Source organism: Apteryx rowi, unplaced genomic scaffold (assembly GCF_003343035.1).
Source record: "Apteryx rowi isolate R43461 unplaced genomic scaffold, aptRow1 scaffold_14, whole genome shotgun sequence".
In the NCBI taxonomy this organism is placed as follows: Eukaryota; Metazoa; Chordata; class Aves; order Apterygiformes; family Apterygidae; genus Apteryx; species Apteryx rowi.
Genome location: NW_020447641.1, coordinates 2,638,063 through 2,657,553, shown reverse-complemented (window position 1 = coordinate 2,657,553; position 19,491 = coordinate 2,638,063). Strand labels below are relative to the sequence as shown.

At 35.9% G+C, this 19,491-nt stretch overlaps 1 protein-coding gene across 1 annotated transcript in view; it reads left to right on the top strand.

Annotated features, from left to right (window-relative positions):
• LOC112961897 (AP2-interacting clathrin-endocytosis protein-like) overlaps positions 1-8,558 on the top strand; it is a 36,586-nt gene extending 28,028 nt beyond the window's left edge. The window contains exons 14-18 of the mRNA XM_026057590.1: positions 284-920; positions 1,290-1,377; positions 1,960-2,099; positions 3,534-5,891; positions 7,244-8,558. Of these exons, the coding sequence (XP_025913375.1) occupies positions 284-920; positions 1,290-1,377; positions 1,960-2,099; positions 3,534-5,891; positions 7,244-7,713 (3,693 nt within the window). The 3' untranslated portion in view covers positions 7,714-8,558. The remainder of the gene's footprint in view (positions 1-283; positions 921-1,289; positions 1,378-1,959; positions 2,100-3,533; positions 5,892-7,243) is intronic.
• Positions 8,559-19,491: the final 10,933 nt, after the last annotated feature.

The window sequence follows — 19,491 nt, the reverse complement described above, 5'->3', positions numbered from 1 at the left end:
ATGTAAAATTGAGATTTTGCTTAGATATTTCCATATCCTCTGTATAGAGTAGTATTTCACAAGAGATTTACTGGGCATTGCACTTAGTTTCTGGTACATTTCTATCTTTGAAAGCCAGTAATTTGAGCTGAAAGAAAAAATATAAAAATATAAAATTTCTATGCCCAATCTTGTTGTTTTAGATTAGATTAAAATAGTAGCTGTGTTTCAGAAATGAAAGATTATGGATGGTTTAGTGGAATAAATCTCTTCTGGTTTTTTTTTGGTGTTGTTTTTTTCCTAGCTAAACAAATCCATTAGTGAATCAGTTGGTATAAAGAATACATCCTGGACAGAACAAGGCAGGAAAGATTGCTGGGGAGATACTTCCACTAATCAGGATAAAATGAAATCTGATGGATTAGGAGCATCTGGACATGCATCAAGCACCAACAGAAACACTGCTAATAAGGCTTCAAAGAATGAGGATGTAAAGGGGAAAGATGGCAAAAAAACAGTTTCCAAGATTACTAAAGATTCAAAACCTGGAGAAAAAGTTGCTTCACCAAAGGCTAGAGCTGTTATAAAGCCAAAAATAGAGAATAATGGAAATGCAAAAGCTGAAAGCATGCTTACCAAGCAAGATGTTGAAAAGACATCATCTGCAAGTGGACAGAAAAATTCAGGAACTGGCAAAGGACTAAAGAACCAAGAAGGCAAAACTGCAGGTGCCAGACCTAAAGTGCTGACCGGAACGTCCGGCATGCAGATCAAAACAAAGCCATTGAAAAAAAACACAGGAAAGGAATCTCCCTCCTCTGTAACCGGGGCAGGAACTTCCAGCAAATCAACAAATTCAAGCATGGATATCCAGACTKCCAGTGAACAGACAGAAGAACCCAAAGAGGATAAATTGGTAGAAGAAGAAAAAATATATACTGGTAATTTAAAATAAAAAAAAAAAGTAATAATCCCCTTCTGACTTGTCACAGCCTGGTCATACACTGAAAAACAGTCTAGGGAGTTTAAAAAATAAAAAACTATTCTAGACTGATAGTGTCCCCTTCTTCCCATGTAAATGAATATTAACTTTAGATAAGAATATTAAATTTCTCCACTATTAACAAACTTTATTTTATGATGTTTTAAAAAAGTCTATCATCAACTAGTGGCCATGTAAAATGGTAAAGTTTTCCAGGTTTAGTATCTACACTGTTTTCAATAGCTCACCTCTGTATATTAGAATTTCTTCAGTATTTGTATGCCATGCATTTTCCCCTTTAATTAACTTTGAATTTACTTTGCTATAGTGAAAACAAAGTCGTCTTTGAAGATATCAAATGGACTCACCAACAAAAAAAAAAAGACTGAGCTGGAGGCTAATGTGGCAGCAAGCAGGTTTGTTACAACTCAGTATGCTACTTTATATGTATGTATGTGAAGGGTTTTTTCAGTTGAACTATTAAATTTACTGCTAAGTCAACATGTTCTTTTTAACCTAAGAATACCCCAAAACAGTTGCCTGTTGCATGTTTCTAGCAAAAAATTAGTTAGCTATGGGAAACACTGTTTAARGATAAAACTGTTTTTGCCTTTGTGTTGGATTGTTTTATACTAATCATTCTAACGTTGTTATAGGTCATTCAGAACTCTGCATACTGGACAGTTAATGATTATACAAGGTGTCGTAAAATTGTCACCTCTGGAATAGCTTAGATTGAATTACAAAAACACTGGACAGGAGGACAGTTGAAACCCTGTGAAACTGGTTATTTTCATATATATATACAGAAACATATGTATATGTATATATATTTTTATTTTCGAAAAGGGAAAAGGCATTATGAATCTTAGGTTGTATTTTCCATGCTTTCATTATATATTTGTGTATATTAAAATACATATATTATTTGCTTAAATATCATGAAACATTTATAGATCTTAAGCCTATAAATAATGCATATAATATTTTATTTCCAGTGTGACAAAAAAATCAACTGGAAAAGGGGGTAATGAACAAAACGTACAAGCTGTTCTAAAGAAAAAAGGGACTGTGAGTAGCAATTCTGCAACTCAGCAAAAGGCACAGAACACACCTACCAGTTCTCCCAAAAATCAAGGTAAAGTTTCATGTGACAACGAAACAGTCCTCCATTGTTATGCAAAGCTTTATGCTATCTTTTTAGCACAAGTATTTGGCAAAATCTTCTGAACAATTCTGTTTATTTTCCATATTTCATTTTTGCTGACAGCCCTAAACTATAAAATGTAAATGAATGTGTGTCAACTTCACAATAGTTAAACAAGCGGAAAAATCCACCAACTGGCAGTGAAGGCCATCTCTCTAATCTGCTTTTCAGAGTCTTTTATTTTGCTGATACATTGCACTTCTGCACTTGGAGCCACCACTGAGTTCAACAGTAATTCTGTAGATCAAACATTTATAATATGCATCAAAGATCCACACTGCACACTGCTTGAAGGAAATACTTTCTAAATAATCTGTTATAATTGCTTTTTGTATTTACAAAACTGGTGGAATCCAAGTTCAAAGTATTTTTTCTTTTACATAACTAGCTTCCTAACCAAACATTTGAGTCAAAAAGAATCTTTTGTATCAGGTGAATGCTTCCATTTGTTTTTTATTGTTACAGAGAAGGTAGTTGCAGTAACTGTAAATAATAAACTTAGATAGGAGACGTGTAATCTAAACAAATATTTTAAATCATAGTCATATGCAGACAAATATACTCTGGTTGGACAAGAAAATCTTTCTGTCCTTGGCACTGCCACTAGAATTTAAAATTTCTTTATGAATTGTTAGTTTATGCCTTCCTTTTTTGTTGACCCCCCCAGCTGTAGCTCTACTGTTATTTATTTACCCCACAAACTTAATTCTTGATTTCAACAGTGTGGGAAATGACATCCTAGACCACAGAGGATGGTCTGCTGTGAAATGATGCAAAATGTTAAGGATGGAACCSTTTTTAATCCCATTTTGACTGACTGAGGGGGAAAAAAAGTGTTCAAGTTATACTATCTTAAATGTATTATGATATATAAAACAGGTTCTGTCAATTTGTGGTCATTAAAGATCTTGCAGCATTTTCTAACAGAGCAAGGATATTAATTCTAGTGTTCTAATCATATTGTAACTAATGAAACTATATTCTGCCTACTTTCATTTCCTCTGCAATATAAATTGAATACAGTGCTCATCACTTCCTGTGCTAAACCGCTGTGCAGTGTTTCTATACACTATTAGATAGTTGCTGCTTTCTACCCCAATGATGACTACTTCAGTGACAGGTGAAGTAATTTCTTTGTGTATAGTCTGTAAAGTGCTTTAGTTTCAAAGATGGCATATAAATGCAAGATGGTATTTTTGTCCAGTGTTTGTATTTAAGATCTTAATTTTTAATTCTTTAACAAGCCTTAAATCCCTTAGCTGCATAAAAAGTTAAATAACTATTAATCAAATGACATAAATTCATTGTATATACTTTGACTGAAATGTACAATCTTTACATTCTTTTTTTTCTCCTATTTGTTAGGATCTCAGGGGGAATCACCAAATTCACTGAAATCAGGAATGTCTCCAAAACAAAATGAAGAAAAATATGTGATACAACATTTGGTTCAGACAACACTTTCAGAAAAACATCCTTCAACTAAGAAAAAGAGTGTTAAGCAGTTGCAAACACCTGTAGCAAAAGCCACTGCAAAAATAGTAACACCTAGAACTCAGACTCAATCAAAGCATGGTGAGAGTATGAACAATAAAGACCCAAAACTGAAAACAGCTGGGCAATCTGTATTAAAATCACAGTCCTCTGCCCAAAGACATTCAAGAAGTGAATCTCCTGTTGTCCAGAAGACTATGCACACCTCTGAGCACAGAACTTCAGGACAGAAACCTGAAAAACATATGGCTGATGCTGTGGCAGTTCAGCTTCATGATAATAACGAATACAGTTCTGCAAAGCAAAATGAATGTCTGAACTCTTTGATGGAAGATAGCAAAGAAGATGTACTCTTGGAATCCTGTCAACATGATAAACAAAAATTAGTGAATCCTCCTGACAGTGGGGAACACAAATTACAATCTGAATCTTCTTTTCCTGTAATTATTGAACAAACTATTCCTAAAACGAATGTTTCAGTCCAAAATGAAATGGAAGCAAAAAAAATCTGCAGAGATGCAACTGAAATTAAACAGCTTAAAAATGCAAGGAAAAATGGTAATATTGCTGAATATCACTGTCACRCACAGTCTACTAGTGATGGATACTCAGACTTTTCCAAGCAAACCAATCAAAAGGCTACTTCTTCAGGAGAAAGGATGAAACATTCAGAAGCAACAAAAGTCTGTGCTGAACAAAGTAATACATTAAACACAGAAATAGGTCTTAACTATGGTGAAAGTATTTTACCAAGCTTTTCTAAAAGGATATCCAATAAAGAGGATGAAATATCATCTCAAATTCAGATGGAGGGATTTCTGACAGCTGATGAGTTGTGTGATAGATCAGCCTTGACTGAATACAAATCAATTACAGTAGATTTAGATGATGTTTCAAAATGTGCCAAAGAACAAGTAACAGAAAAATGTTCACCTAATTACATAGAGCCTATAGATGCTACAGAAATGACGGAAAACCATGAAAATGCAGAAATTCCCTTTGTGGACCACTGGAGTACAGGGGCACTCGATCCAAAAGAGAGTCCTGAATCAGATACTGGCAGTGCAACCACATCCTCTGATGATATAAAACCAAGATCAGAAGATTATGATGCTGGAGGCTCTCAGGATGATGAAGGATCCAATGAAAGAGGGATTTCCAAATGCAGCACTATGTTATGCCATGATTTTCTTGGAAGAAGCAGCAGTGACACAAGTACACCTGAGGAATTAAAAATTTATGACAGCAGCCTAAGAATAGAAGTGAAAATGAAAAAAGAGGGTTCTGATCTATTCCGTGTTAATTCAACAAGTGATGATGAAATACCAAGAAAAAGATCTGAAATTTGGTCACATCAAGAAAGTGCAAAAAAGACCAATACTAGAGAAAATGAAAGTTCTGCTTTTGGCAATGCACAGTTTACTCAGGAAACAGACCAAGTTTCTTCTTCTGCTGATGAAACAGAAGATGACAGATCTGAAGCAGAAAATGTTGCAGGAAACTTTCCTCCATCAGATGTTCCTACTCAACAGTTCCAAGGAATTGATAATTTAGCTTTTGAAGATGCAACAGAAAATAATACTGCAAGTCAAGAGTTTTCTAAAACTAAAAATTTCAAACGATCTGTTTTACTTTCAGTAGATGAATGTGAAGAATTGGGATCAGATGATAGAGTGGAAGCTCGTACATCACATCAGCATTCAATAGATTCTCTTACTCCTTCAGATGTATTTGACAGTGTTTCTCACGAGCATCACGGAACGACTTTTTATTCAAGATACTCATTGGAAATTGAAGATGGATTCCTGGATTGCAAACAGCATAAGGACAGAGACAACAGACTGGATAACAGTGAAAGTTCTCTTCTTCGTGACACTGAAATCCTAGGAAAGGAGAATCAAGGTGCTTCAATGACTGAACAAAACTGTCCAGAGAAGGTATGCTCTGCAGCTAGCCTGTGTCCACCAGCAGAAAAGCAAAAAGTAAATATGAAGAATGAAGGGGCTAGTGAATTTCAACAGTGCAATAAATACTTAGACAATGATGCAAAATCTCAAGAAAGACCATGTCATCTGGATCTTCATCACAGAGATGCTAATTCTGATATGCAGAAGAGCAGCTCTGCAAAACCTGTAGAACCCGATAAGAATCAATTACTGACTCAGGAAGGTCAAGTGAGAGACAGTCAACCAGCAACTACTGAATACGCTAATACTGATTTACTTCCAGGTAATGTACAGAAATAGAAACACTCAGTATTCAAAAACAAATTAATAGTGAAAACATTGGCAGTTTGTCTGGGATTGAATCCTGAACTGAAGTAATTTTGGCTGAAAAAATACATTAAATTTAAATATTTTAAAGTATTTCACTTGGGTACAGAATGCTTGTCTGTTTGAAATATCCATAAACACCCAGCTGTTAATAAGAAACTTGACTACTAAAGGAAAACAGGTTTTATGTAATACTAAAAGGAAGACTGGACACAGTTGTCTGTAGTTCAGTTATTTTTGATCCAATCTAACACTGACAGCATCAACTTTTGATGGAAAATCAGTATTTGTTTTGTCTGCTTGACAACATACAGTATGTCTGAATGGGATGTGCAATAACTACAGTAATAACCTTAACTAAAGAGCACTGAACTGTTTACTTAACAGCTATATGCATTACTGTTGTAAATTATTTATATATTATATTATACACAAATTTGGATCCTTCTCCCACTGAATATAACTGAATATTTGCCATATACATCAGTGGGAGCAGGTTTGAACTCTGATTTAGAGCTTATGAGATGTCTACAATTCTAAATTTTACCAGTAAAAGCTAATTTCCTAAAAGAGAGATTATACTTAGAACTAATAATTATATATAGAAAAGTTCTAACTTGTTTCACAGAGTTAGATGATTACCTGTCTAGTTGTTTTGTGTTTTGTCGTCTTTGTATCAGTAATTCAGTTTATTATCCCATCAAAAATATACAATAGTGCTGATTATAACTATTGTGTATTCAAGAGTAATGAAATGCTGACGATGACCTATGTTCAGCTACACCACAGAACAAGAAGACATTAAAAGCTGTACTATTTTTTTTAAGTTTGCTTGCTCTTGCCTGCAGTTGCCCTTGCATGTGCAGTATAGAAATAAGCCTGTGGATAAACTATTTTGTTTTTAATTCTTTTCTAAGCTGACATAGCGTAAGTCACCATTCAGTAATCATTCTCTATTAATTCCCTCCATGCACCTCCTGGTCTAAATTTAATTTATGTAGTAAATGAGAAATTTCATGTGCATTAAATGTGTACTTACATAGCTTGTCACTTTCTGTATCAGAAACTTTATAATGGAGGTTTACTGTTAATTACCAGTGGTGATTGCTGCTTTAATTTATAAACCATACTTTGTTTTTTATATAGGAAATAAATGCCTCAATTTTTGTCAATTTTGTATTACATCCCCCCCCCCTTTTTTTTTAACCTGGTTGGATCTTCCTGAATGAGTTAAATTTTGCTCTACACAGCCCTGAGGGGAAGATCATCTTCAATTTTTACATTGTACAGTATTGTGAATTATTTCAGGAGACATAGATGATTATGACACAATGGCACAAACCTGCATGTATGAACATCGACCTTCAAAAACCCTTTCTCCAATATATGAGATGGATGTTGGAGAAGCAATTGAGCAGAGGATGGATTCGGAAACAGCAGTTCTAGATGTGGATTTTGAAGATCAGCAATTTGCAGAACAGGATTGGACTCTTCTCAGGCAATTATTATCTGAGCAGGACTCAAATATAGGTTTCAAAAACTCTGTTCCTGAAGACCTTAACTTAGCACAATGTCTTATCAATCAGACACTGTTTCTGGCACGAGATGGTTCAAATCCTCAGGGTACATCGCAAGTTGACACTTTCAGTAGATGGACTGAGATAATGTCTCCACTTGATGATTCTTCAGCAAGCATTACAGTGGCAAGCTTTTCATCTGAAGACTGTTCTTCCCCTCAAGGGGAATGGACAATTCTTGAACTGGAAACCCATCATTAAGGTGATCAAATGTTTGCAACTGGACTCCAACCCATTCCCCAAATCTATTTTTGATGCATTCTTTCCATACAATAATGAAATACTGCATCAGTCAAGAACAAGCAATTCTTGATACTGAGGCAATCTTTCTGATATAAGGAGGTAAATACGTTAATTTATAACCTAGATTTAATCACAAGTACAATAATTTTCAAGGCTTAAATGTATGGCTTTTTCTAAAACCAACTTTGAGCATGTATTTTCTAGACTTGTTAGAAAAAACAGATGACATAAAGAAAAATCCAGGTTTCTCCTCTCCCTTTTATACTCCTTTCTGCCATTTAATATTCTCATTGAGCAAGAATTTAAAGATGACTGCACAACTAGTAGAGCTATTCCCCTCCTTTTTTTCCTCTATATGGTGACTTGATTTTACAACAATAAAGATTTAGAACAGTTGTGTCAAAAGGTGATGTGTGCCAATGCTGCTTTAAATAATAGAAAAGTATACTTGTGTTTACAGAAAATGTTTGAATATGAATCTGCTTTGGGCTTTATTAATATGAGCAGCTTGTTCCATCTGTCTCTTCTAGGTTTGATTTTTGTATTTTTATTTTTTGTTTAGAAGTTTCCAATAAATTTTTTAATTTGTCTTTTGTTCAAATATAAGATTTCAGAGGATCCGCGCTCTAGGAAGGGCACTGTTTCTTTCTTGGAAACACACGTTTAAATGATATTTTTAATGACTTAGTGCATGTATTCAGAGGAGTTGGTAGGATACTGATCCTGTTCTAAAAATAATGATGTGTCAGGTATTTCCAAAGGTATATTTCATTCTGAAGTGCTGATAGAAAAAATCTGGTCACTGTTACATCAGAAGTCTGACTTGCATGAGAAGTACCTTTGGGCTTCGATTCACTACACTTGCACTCTTTTGAAACTGAGGCATGGCTAAATTCTCATGGATTTAGTTTTGTTTATTCTCACAGATGCTACATTTTTGTAACAGTAACAGGATTTTTCTGTCTTTCCAGCTTCATTAGTATCTCTCAAGTGTAGCTTTTTTAAGTGTAGTCTTATATGGAGACTAAATGTCAATATAACCATTTTTCTGACTAAGGAGAGTAAAATAGAAAATACTTCTCCACACTGCTCATTCTGCTGTTTCTGGCTATTAAGTTGGGTGTGGACAGGACTGTTTGACATGACAGGGAGGAGGGAAGTTAGAAAGTATTTACAATTTCTACCAAGTCAAAACTCTTCCTGAAACATTCAGGGTTTTTTTTCCCTGCAAAGAAATAGTAAACCTTGTCTTCCATGCAGCTACAGAGGAAGTGTTCTGCCTCTTCTTAGTCATTAACAGGAGCCTTCAAAAGTGGATGACATATGTCAGCAAAAAGTTAGTTACTGACTTGTTTTGCTAAAACTATCTATTTAAGATAAGTGCCCAACTTAAGCTGGCCATAACCACAGATAATACGATCAGTTTTGCAAGCTTTTGCATAATTCTGACAGTGGCCTTAATTTTGTTTAGAAACTTCATTTATTTTTGTTCATAGTCAGAAATTCTCAGTTGTGTTGAAATATGAAATTGCCCTAGTGTACAACTAATGAATTTATCACCTGTCTTATTTTTGGACTTGACATAATAAGGAGATCTCATACAAAACATTTACTCAAGAAAGCCACTTCACTGATCACATACAGAAGTAAAAGTGAAGTTTTATTTCCTCCAAATTAATGGAGGAGACATATGAAGACAGAAAAAAAAATGAAGGCCTTCCTTTCTCTATCCTCAGGAAGAGGAAAGAGTCAGAACCCATGGAAGAGGGATATTCAGTCTCAGAAGAAAGACCTTTCCCCTACTCCTTCAGCTTTTAGCAGCATAAACAGTCTGTGATATTATAATTCAAAATATTTAAAATGTAATATGCTGTATTTACCCCAGTATTCATATGGGGGGGGGGGTTAGATGCACCTTTAGAAGTGTAAATTGATCAAAAGAACTTGTCTTTTACTTTCAAGTTTAGAAGGTGCGCAGACAGTGGATAATCTTTTGGATAAATGAAAGAACTATAGTATTAGTAATAGCTAAAGACAAAGCTCTAGAGAAGCTCTTAAAGAAGGCAGAGGAAATGGTTTTTTTCCTCCTCAATTCCTGTGTAGAAGACTAAAGTAAAACATGTTTAAAATCAAGTTTAATGAACTTTAAAATCCTGGCTGATGATATTCAGGTGGTGGATATTCATACTTAAAATGAAATGAAAGAAGAAAATAAAAGATTAGGAAGTGTGACAAAGTGAAAAAAAGGATTTTTTGTCTGTTTTTTTGTTTTATGCATACTTTTGAGTTCTATTTGAATTTAAAAAGTAACACTGAAAGGTGGCACATAGAGTTCCATGTTTATGTCAGAAGAAATATAATCAGCTAGATGATTTTAATTGTTTTTTATTTACTTTACTGGTTGTAATATGAAAACTAAACCAGATTCTCTCCTCAAGTCCCCACTGGTGTTGTTGCATTTCCTTTAATAGCTTTGCACTAGAGCAAATGATTAGGATTTGGTGTATTGTTCAGTTGACGCATATGCCATAATAGAATACAGCTTCCTATAGCCACACAGTCTCTGTAGAAGTAACAGACATCATAGAAAACGGTATTGTTTTTAATTTGCGTTACCAGAGTGCCTGTGAGCCTTAAGCAGACCAGCGTCCCACAGGCTAGACACTGTACAAACACAGAGCAAAAACAAAGACTTCCCACAGAGTGGTTACAATCCAAGTTAAGACAAAAGATAAAAAAAACGGATGGAAAAGCAAAATGAGAGAGAATCAATATTTGTCTAGCTAATTAGCAATGGTTTCAGCACATCATCAGTTTAAATATTGTCACTTTTTTCTCTGTATGCTTTATAGCAAGGGAAAATCAGAGGGTGAAATTTGGAGGCTGGATAATGAGGGAGCTTGTAAGGATCTATATTCCTGACCAGCTCTGTGTGCCATCTAAACTCTGCCTGTTTGACCTTGTTTAGTAGTCCCTCCTCATTCAGAGGGACATATAAGCTCTAAGCAGGTGTAGGTGGCTATCTGTTAAATAGTACCAGTCACCTGAGTTCTCTGAAGTCCTGGTCATGTCTCCTGACAGTGGTTTTGTGAATGTTTATTGGCCTCTTCTCCAAAATATGAGAGAACGGGCAAAGGTTTCTTTGAAAACTTAATATGCAAACAATTGAAGGTGGTGTCATGGGCACTAAGTGAATAGTGAGTAAGAGGTCCTGAATGACCTTTAAAGTAAAGACAAGGTATGTACTCCTAATGAAACAGTGAAGGGGAATCAGTGAAGAGATGGCATAGTTAAAATAATGTTTAAGAATTCATCTTTGCAGTAGTATTTTGAATAAGTAAGAGCAGTAAAATTGCTTTTGTCAAAGCCTGAGAGAAGAATGTTGCAGTCACCAAGTGATACTGACAGCATACATGACAGATTCAGCTATGTGAATGGATAAAAGAAGTCTGCATCTGACAGGAGATAAAGAAAGAATCAGAACAATTTAGAGGAGAGGAYTCAAAGCTGAGTTGAAGATAGTGATCCTGCTTTTGCCTACATTGAAAGATATGTTACTAAAGTGAAGAATAAGGAGGGATGTTTTAAATGTACTGACTTAAAGATAGGCTAGACCTCCACAAGCTAATGTTCATAAGCAAAATAAATTTTTTTGCTTGAAAAGGAGGAGTCTGGTCTGGAGTAGAGAAGTAGCTCTCCAGCTTTTTCACGTATAGGTGGTAGCTAAAATTGTATAYGTGGAATAAATTACTAACGGATGTACTGCAGAGAAGAGAGAAAGGAATTGAGGCCAGAACACTTAGACCCCTACAGAAAACAGAGAAAACTGGAGGTTCTTCCAAAGCATCAGCTAAAAAACAATGAGGGAAGCTAAGGAAATAAGCAATGATGGTGAAGGGAATCAAATGAGGATGGCAGGATTTCAAAATAAAGCACTGTTGGCTTTGTCAAAGATGGCCCACAAGGCCAGATGAGGATAAAGTACCAGTTTTGAGGCAAGTTAAGAAAACGTTCTTAGGTACTGTGATCAAAGTGAGATTCTGGCTTCCTTGGAATGAAAGGAAGGCAGATACCAATTTGGAAGAGTATACGAAAAGAAAGAAACTGAGCTTAAAGATGAAAGAGATAGGCAACAGTTAGAAAAGCATGTTGGTTAAGTATATTTTGTCTTGTTTTTTAAAGGCATGGGATATACCGTATATATATACTGTGTAGCAAAAGAAATGAGGAGAGTGAGACCTAAAGTGAAGAACAGGAGAGAGGAGTGAGTATGCATGAATGAGATCAGCATGCGCTCTGATAATGGTACTATAAGAGAGTATGAAGAGACAAATATCTGCTTTTGTGGAAGGGTGGTGGAAAGGACACCCCATACATTTATCATTTTCTCTCGGAAAAACTTGCTGTAGAATCAGAAAAATCAAAGAATCTCAGAAAAATTTAGGCTGGAAGGGGCCTCTGGAAGTCTCTAGTCCAATCTCCTGCTGAATACAGGGCTAACTTCAAAGTTAGATCAGTTGCTAAGGACTTGTCTGGGCCTGTAGCACATGGAATGGTAATAAACTTAGTAGACAGGAACATCATGCTCACAGGAAATAGGTATTTGAGATAAAAAAAATTCTCATTATAATAAAATAACTGGATGTTGTTGGGAAAGATAACATCAATCATGCAGTACAAGAAATATGGCTTGCTTGCAATATTTCCAAGTTCTGGATGATATGTGACTTGACTGTACATGTTTAATAATCTTGGTCCAACATTTTACATTTTAAGTTTTTAAACCTGCTTCAAAATTACTTTGAATTTTTGAGTTTGTATATCTTATTATTATTTTGGAGGAACTAGCAGGCAAGAGAACTTCCTATGTTTCTCACACAAAGACTGTCTATAGGATTGGTTCCAACATTGTCTTTCTTATTTCTTTCAGAGAATATGTACACAAAATAATGCTCCTTTTCTAAGAACAGATTGCCAAGAGACTATTTAAAACTCTGAATATATGTTACTGCCATCTGGAAGATAATTACTAGCATGCGTATTCTAATTTGTTCCAGAAAATCTAAACCTTTGCATAAGGAATTAAGAACTGCTATTATGTTGCTCATCTGTTGCCCAGAACCAGGACATTTAAGAATCAGTAACTTTGCTTCCACTAATGTCAAAGGAAAAATTCCTGTTGACCTCAGCTGAAGCAGGTTCAGGGCCTACCTATATTAAATGCATGTACTAGAAATGCTGTTTTTCCAATATATGTATTTCACAGTTCTCTAAGTTTTGCTCTACTGACTTATAATATTGTACAATTATAGATGTGAAAAATTGCAGCTAGAAAGACTTCAATTTAAGAGTCATAACTGTGTGCATTCTGTTAATATTTCATGACAGGGGTGATTAACAGCTGTACATTGATAGATTACATTCTTTCCAGGACCAAGCAGGAACTGAGGACAAAAGATAGAATCAGAGGTAGAAGCTCTGTTAAAACAGATATTTCACRGAAAGGGGCTTTTAAATTTAAAATCCACTATATTTAGATTTTTCTCTCTCGCAGAAAATCCATAATTTTTTCAGGTATATTCCTCACATGCAAGCTATGTATGCTATTTTTGACAAATAAGCTTCAGTATGTTCCATTTTGGAAAAATTCCAGCTAAAATCCATTCTTTGCCTAATTTAAAACCAAGCTTCCTATCAGCAACTACAACATGTATTTAAGGGAACTAAACCTGTGACAGTGGAAAATTATTTGTGTAAAATGTGGATATCGACTGGGGAAAAAAACTGGTTTCTGAAACAACTTTTTTCTACCTCTGATAACTAATAAGTGAAGGACCATACAGTGCATGTGCATTGTACATTACACACACACAAATCTGTTTATTTTTTGCATTTGACCATCCTTTTATACTTTGCTTCACAGTCTACACAGTATAGTTAATTAAGCAACAGTTCTGCAAACCTGCAAACATGTGAGTGAATCTGCTTAAACATTTGCAAGTTGGCTTTCAGGCTAACATTCACTTCTCAGAAAGGGTAATGGAACTGGCATTGGGGGCAGGCATTGTGCATACTTGGGGTTTTAGATAGTACTCAACTTAATGAGGTTCTAATCCTGATGAACCATCTGGATACAGTTAGAGTATGAAATAATTAATAATGGAATTCCATTAAGTTGCTACCCTGCTCACTTTGATTTATGGCTGATGTTCCCAGCTCAGAAGATAGTTCCATTAGTGAAATCAAAGCCCTGAGAAATGCAACTTTTTGCATTATGTACAGCAAAAGACCTTTTGCTGTTGCACTGTTAAATATGAATACTGATGTACAGATCTTGAATAACTGAAGCCTCAATTTTTTAGGGGGATGGGGGAAGGGAGGACTATACATCGAAACTAGACACAGTTAACTAGGACATTAGTAATCAAAACACTTTTTGTATGTTAAAAAGAGACTGAAGTGGAACGGAGTGAGTGCATGCACTGTCTAGTGAATCTGAGCAGAGGCTCACACATACAAGTTTTGAACTGGATGGTAGGTACTCATCTCCAAATCAGTTGCATGGTGGCAGCTGTGGGAGACTGAGCCCAATGACACAGGCAGTCCATCAGGTTTTATATATAGGCATACAAGTAAAAGCAAGTGACTTTTCGAAAAGTACTGTACTTCCTCAGCTCCCAGTGAAGTTAGTGGGGGTGGTATCAGATTCGCATTTGTAAAAATCAGCATATTTTTATACAAGTGTCTGAGCAGAAGGATTGGTACCAGAAATAAAATTCTGGCTCATGTAGCTTACACATGTACTCGTTCCTTTCTAACTGTACAAGCCAAATTCAAGACCGAGCTTAGCAAGGTTCTACCAAAACACTTAAATTCTACAGCATCCTCATTTACACGGTCCTTATTTAGTCCTCTTGGTGGGTCTATTCTGATCAGACAAATAAGTGATTTTCTTAAACTTGTGTTTAATGAGATCATTTTAGTTCTTCACTTCCTTATTATAACGCTCCTTTGAGTGTGACATGGCATTCTACCTCTCAGTAGAATTATATCAACATGCTTAAACGCAGTATAACCAGGACAAACCATATGTACATGCCAGATACTGTGTAGGTAGTGTAAAATCTTTTTGTGTTACCTTCATAGAATCAGGTAATTTTCATGCCTATGAACCTGATAACTACATATATGTCAAACCTCCTACCACGCAAAAGTATCCACTTTTATTTTTGTGGTAGAGCAGGAAACTTAAATCCCTATTTTCTGGATTATTGTGCTCTAGTAAGTGAGATTATATATATAGTAGAGTGCATTCTGAGAAAAGGCTGAGTCACTAACGATAGTCCATGGCTTTCTGGTCCTTTAATATTTTGACTGCTCAATCGTTTCAGGGGGGAGGGTTAAACTCTCAAATGCTTGCATTTTTTCAACCCTCTTGCTTTTTCAAACATTTGTCATTAGGATCACAGCTGAGGCCTAAGTAACCATATTTCCAAATGATTCTTTGGCAAACCTGCTTTTCTGTTTCCAGAATCACTGTACGGTTTCATAGTCCCACAAGCTTTCTTCCCCATGCTACATATTGAAGATTCTTAGTTGCTTTGTGTATGACAGATGGAAATAAATCCTATGTGTAACTTAAATGCTGAGTCATTGTACTTCATTGAATGTGTGGACTGCAACCATTGTTTTTAATTTGTGCTTATTAATGGCAAAAAATGTTACTTTCCCTTTCCAGTTGTTTAGTGGACCTTCAGACCTTTTTTCTCTTGCAACAGGGAAAAAACACACTTTCTTGGGTTATGTTATTGGAGAACAGGGCATAGGTGCTGTGTCTGAAGATGAATAATCAGTACTCAAAAAATCTATAGAAAAGGAAAATGAGTGGCTCTGTGACTGCCCTAAGAAATTGGATATCAAAAAATGGTGCTGATTCAGAACATATAGGAAAGGCTGCAGTATAGTGCAAAGAGACACCACTTTTGAGAGATCTTGCCTTGTCATAAATTAGCTATTCATCCAAACACTTAAACCATTATTTTCATCATATGGGAGTTTTAATCCCAGGATCCTTCTATTCCTGCCTAAATGGGGGTATCGCCTCTGCTCCCAGGAGTTACTTGATACATGCTGTCAGATATAGCACTATTCATTCTCCCTCTTGCAGCTTCTCCTGTATGTGAAATGCACCCTGTAGGTATATGGAAAATGAATGTGGTTTAAGACAAAGCTAAGACTAGCAAAATGTCAGAGATCTTCAGAGCAGAGATGAACGTAAGTAGTAAAATGAGCCTAACTCCTATTCCATAAAAAAGAATCATAAACATCACTTCACTTAAARGTCAGCTTTGATTGCCCCTTATCTCAAAATCACTGCAAATTAGACAGGTTCTGGGAGGTTTATGCAGGTAGCTCTGTGCATGTCCCTGAAGGATAAAGAACTGGATTAACAGCTGTAAATAGTCACAGACTTCCATCTCTGCTGCGTAATGAAACCCTAAAGTTGTGGGGTCAGATGTAGTCTCAAGGCTCCAGGAGCGATSAAAGAGTATTGAGCATGGAAGAAGAACATAGCTCCCAGGAAATTCTCTCACATCAAGCCTGACTGAGCACAGATATGGCGGTGAAGCAGAAACTAGCTCATACTATCACGTAGCAGAAGATCCCTCAAAATCACTCTTTGAAAAATGAGACTACGGGGGGGAGAATGTTCCAAAGAATATGCAGTCCAGAAAATTCTATTGTCTTTGAGTCCAAGCTCTCTTTCAATAGCCTTTTACTCAGATAGGAGCCTACCTTATATTTCTCCATTATGCAAATATCTCATTCCAAAAATAAAACCTAGTCAGTCAACATATATATAAATATTATTTGTGTTTCTCATGTATGTACAGTTTTAATAAAGATGTAATGATGAGTATCTCTGGGGAGCAGGAGGCTTAATTCAATGATTTTGTCAGTCCTTCACTTTTTAGTATGTTGAATGAAGACTGATCTTAGCATTTCTTGAGACAATGCATGTTTTTATAAGCAAGCAGCGTGTCTGTGAGCAAGATTCTTGTAGATGTCCTAAACTGCACTGCTTGTACCCTCTATATGGCTTGTATTCAATAGACTGCATGTTCTGAGGAGAGCCCTAATACTACTAGCAATCTTCTATCTCCTTAGAAAGTTTCCTGAATATGGATTAAACATGATGTGCAATTTTAGGCACTCACATCAGTGAAAACTCTGCATGCTCTATTTGCCCACTTGACCTCTAAACACTAACAAATGCTATTTTAATAATCCATTTCAGAGATGGAGTCAGTAAGAAATAGTTATACTGCTCAAATGTGATAGTAAGACTTTTTCCATATGTATTTTTGCCTTTTTGCTTGTTCTTGTATAGTTAGTGTACTAATCTTTATGCTAATGGTGTGTATCCTAATAATAAAAGGATAAAATTTCTCAGTATGATTAATTTTTGCAACATGCAAACTTTACCCAAAAACATGATACTTTAAATTCCGCAAGGGTAAAGTTCATATCAAACATTAGTTTTTAAAATACAGCTCCTTTGGCTCAACTGAGAACAAGATCTGCACAGAAGAGCACTTATAAAAGTTTAGATAACAAGTGGAAGAATGCAGGCACATTCTCAGTTAACTTTTTAATAAAAGTACTAGTTTTGGAATTGGGAAGGGAAGGAAATTATTACTTCTTTAGTACTAAGACGACAGAGTACAACCATCTTAAGAATAGAAAAAATTAGCTTTCATCACCTTTCACCTCTAAGCTAATAAATTAAAGCATGTTACTCTAAGTTTGTTCCAAATCTTTATCCTAATTTGATTTCTGTTTTTCAAAAAGTCATGTTTTATTATTTTAAAACACAAGCACATCAGTTTATATTTTTTTATTAATTATCTATTAATGCAAAATTGAGTAAAATGTGTAAGGAAGGAAATGGAAGAGACTCTTATAATCATGAAAGAACAAGTACGGGGCTGGGATACAGATCTTCCCCTAGGGACAGTTGGGTCCATTCCCACCAGGGCTTTACCAATTATCACTTCAGTAAAATCTTTTTATTTTCCTTTTGTGGCGCACATACCAGCACCAAACTTGGCACTGCAGCACACAAGAGAAAGTGCACCATATCTGCCTTTTTAGATCCCTACCAGCTAGAAAAGAGCTGCCACTGAGTTCTGAGAAAGTGAAAGCTGAGACATGCAGTAAAAAGTGGCGTTCAAAACGGGCTACTGAAGTAGAGCTAGGGCTGCTGCTGCTAGGATTCTCCCCTGAGCCATCCTTAGCCTGGGATCTCAGCATCCCCTGTTGCATAAAATTCAGTCCAGGTGAAGGATTAAGATCAGGATTAGGGTTTCAGCTCCAAGAAAGGGCCAGCTGAGACATACAGCAAGAGCAGGTTCAATAGGGGCTGGCAAAGTTTTCTGAGGGCTGCTGGTGGATTTCTCCTCTTACTACTCCTTAAGCTAAGGATAAGGCTGAGTTTCTGGTCTAGAGGCTCAGTACAAGTTTAGAGTCAAGATTAGTGCTGGCCTTCACAAACAGAAAAACTGAAACACATAGTAGAGTGGGGCTTAGAAGCTGTAAAAATGAGGGCTGCTACCAGAACTCCCTCGCAAGCAGCCCATAGGCTGGAGACTGAGTCGGTCCCGTTAAGACAAATCTCAGCCTAGCGTTAGGGTTCACGAAAAGAGAAAGCCAAGTCATACAGTGAAATTCTGGCTCAAATGGCAAATATGCAAAACATGCTAGGACTGCTACTAGAATACTCCCTTGAGCTGTTCTGAGCCTGGGGACTCAGCACGTCCCATTTCGTAAGACCAGACAAGTGTTAGGCAGGGGTGGCTCTTATACTGGGGGCAGTGAGGCCCATTCCCCTCAGAAATTTCTGTCTCATAAAGACTTATTTTTGTTTTATATTTCAGCTGTGTCCAACATAATGGCAGCCAGAAATATATTCAATTGATTTTCCATAATAACATTCTGCCACCTGAACTTAAGATATATTAAGATATATTAAAGTTCAATGTTATTAGTTAATTAGTAATTAATAATATTGATCAGTTAATAATTAATAATTGATATTTAATATATAAGCAAGTTTAAATATAATAACTGGCATCAACAAAGTAAGAAAAGCAGCTTCTGTTAAGCTGATGCTTTTCCTCATTATCTCCTCATTACTGAGTGCAAGTGATTTACTTCACTCAACCACAGTGACAGAAACTGAATACCAAATCCATAAAACTATGAAACAAATAGTTGATCCATTGCACTTTGATGCCTCTCAAGTGGGTATTCTAAATTCAGGGCGGGGGGATTCCAACTTCATTTTACTTCATACACAGTAAATGACTATTGGGGAAAAAGGCATCTGCTGGTATCTCAGGAGCCTAAATCTAGTGTTTAAATTTCTTAGTAACATTTTTACAATGTAATAATTTACCCTTGCTTTTATGTACCATATATTTCTAACAATATTACACAGAAGGAAGGAAAATCCACTCACTTGTTAGATATGGCACTGAAAATTGCCCTTTTACCCCATCCTATTCCCTGCTATTCTTTTCTCCCCATCTGAATTCATGTGATTCAATTAATGCATATGCATATTAGACATATTCCAAAATATGAATTCAGAGACACTATAGTGTTACAAATCAATTACAATCACTTCCACAGACCAGTTCCTACTCTGTACCCCAGAACACCTCCAGTACTGAA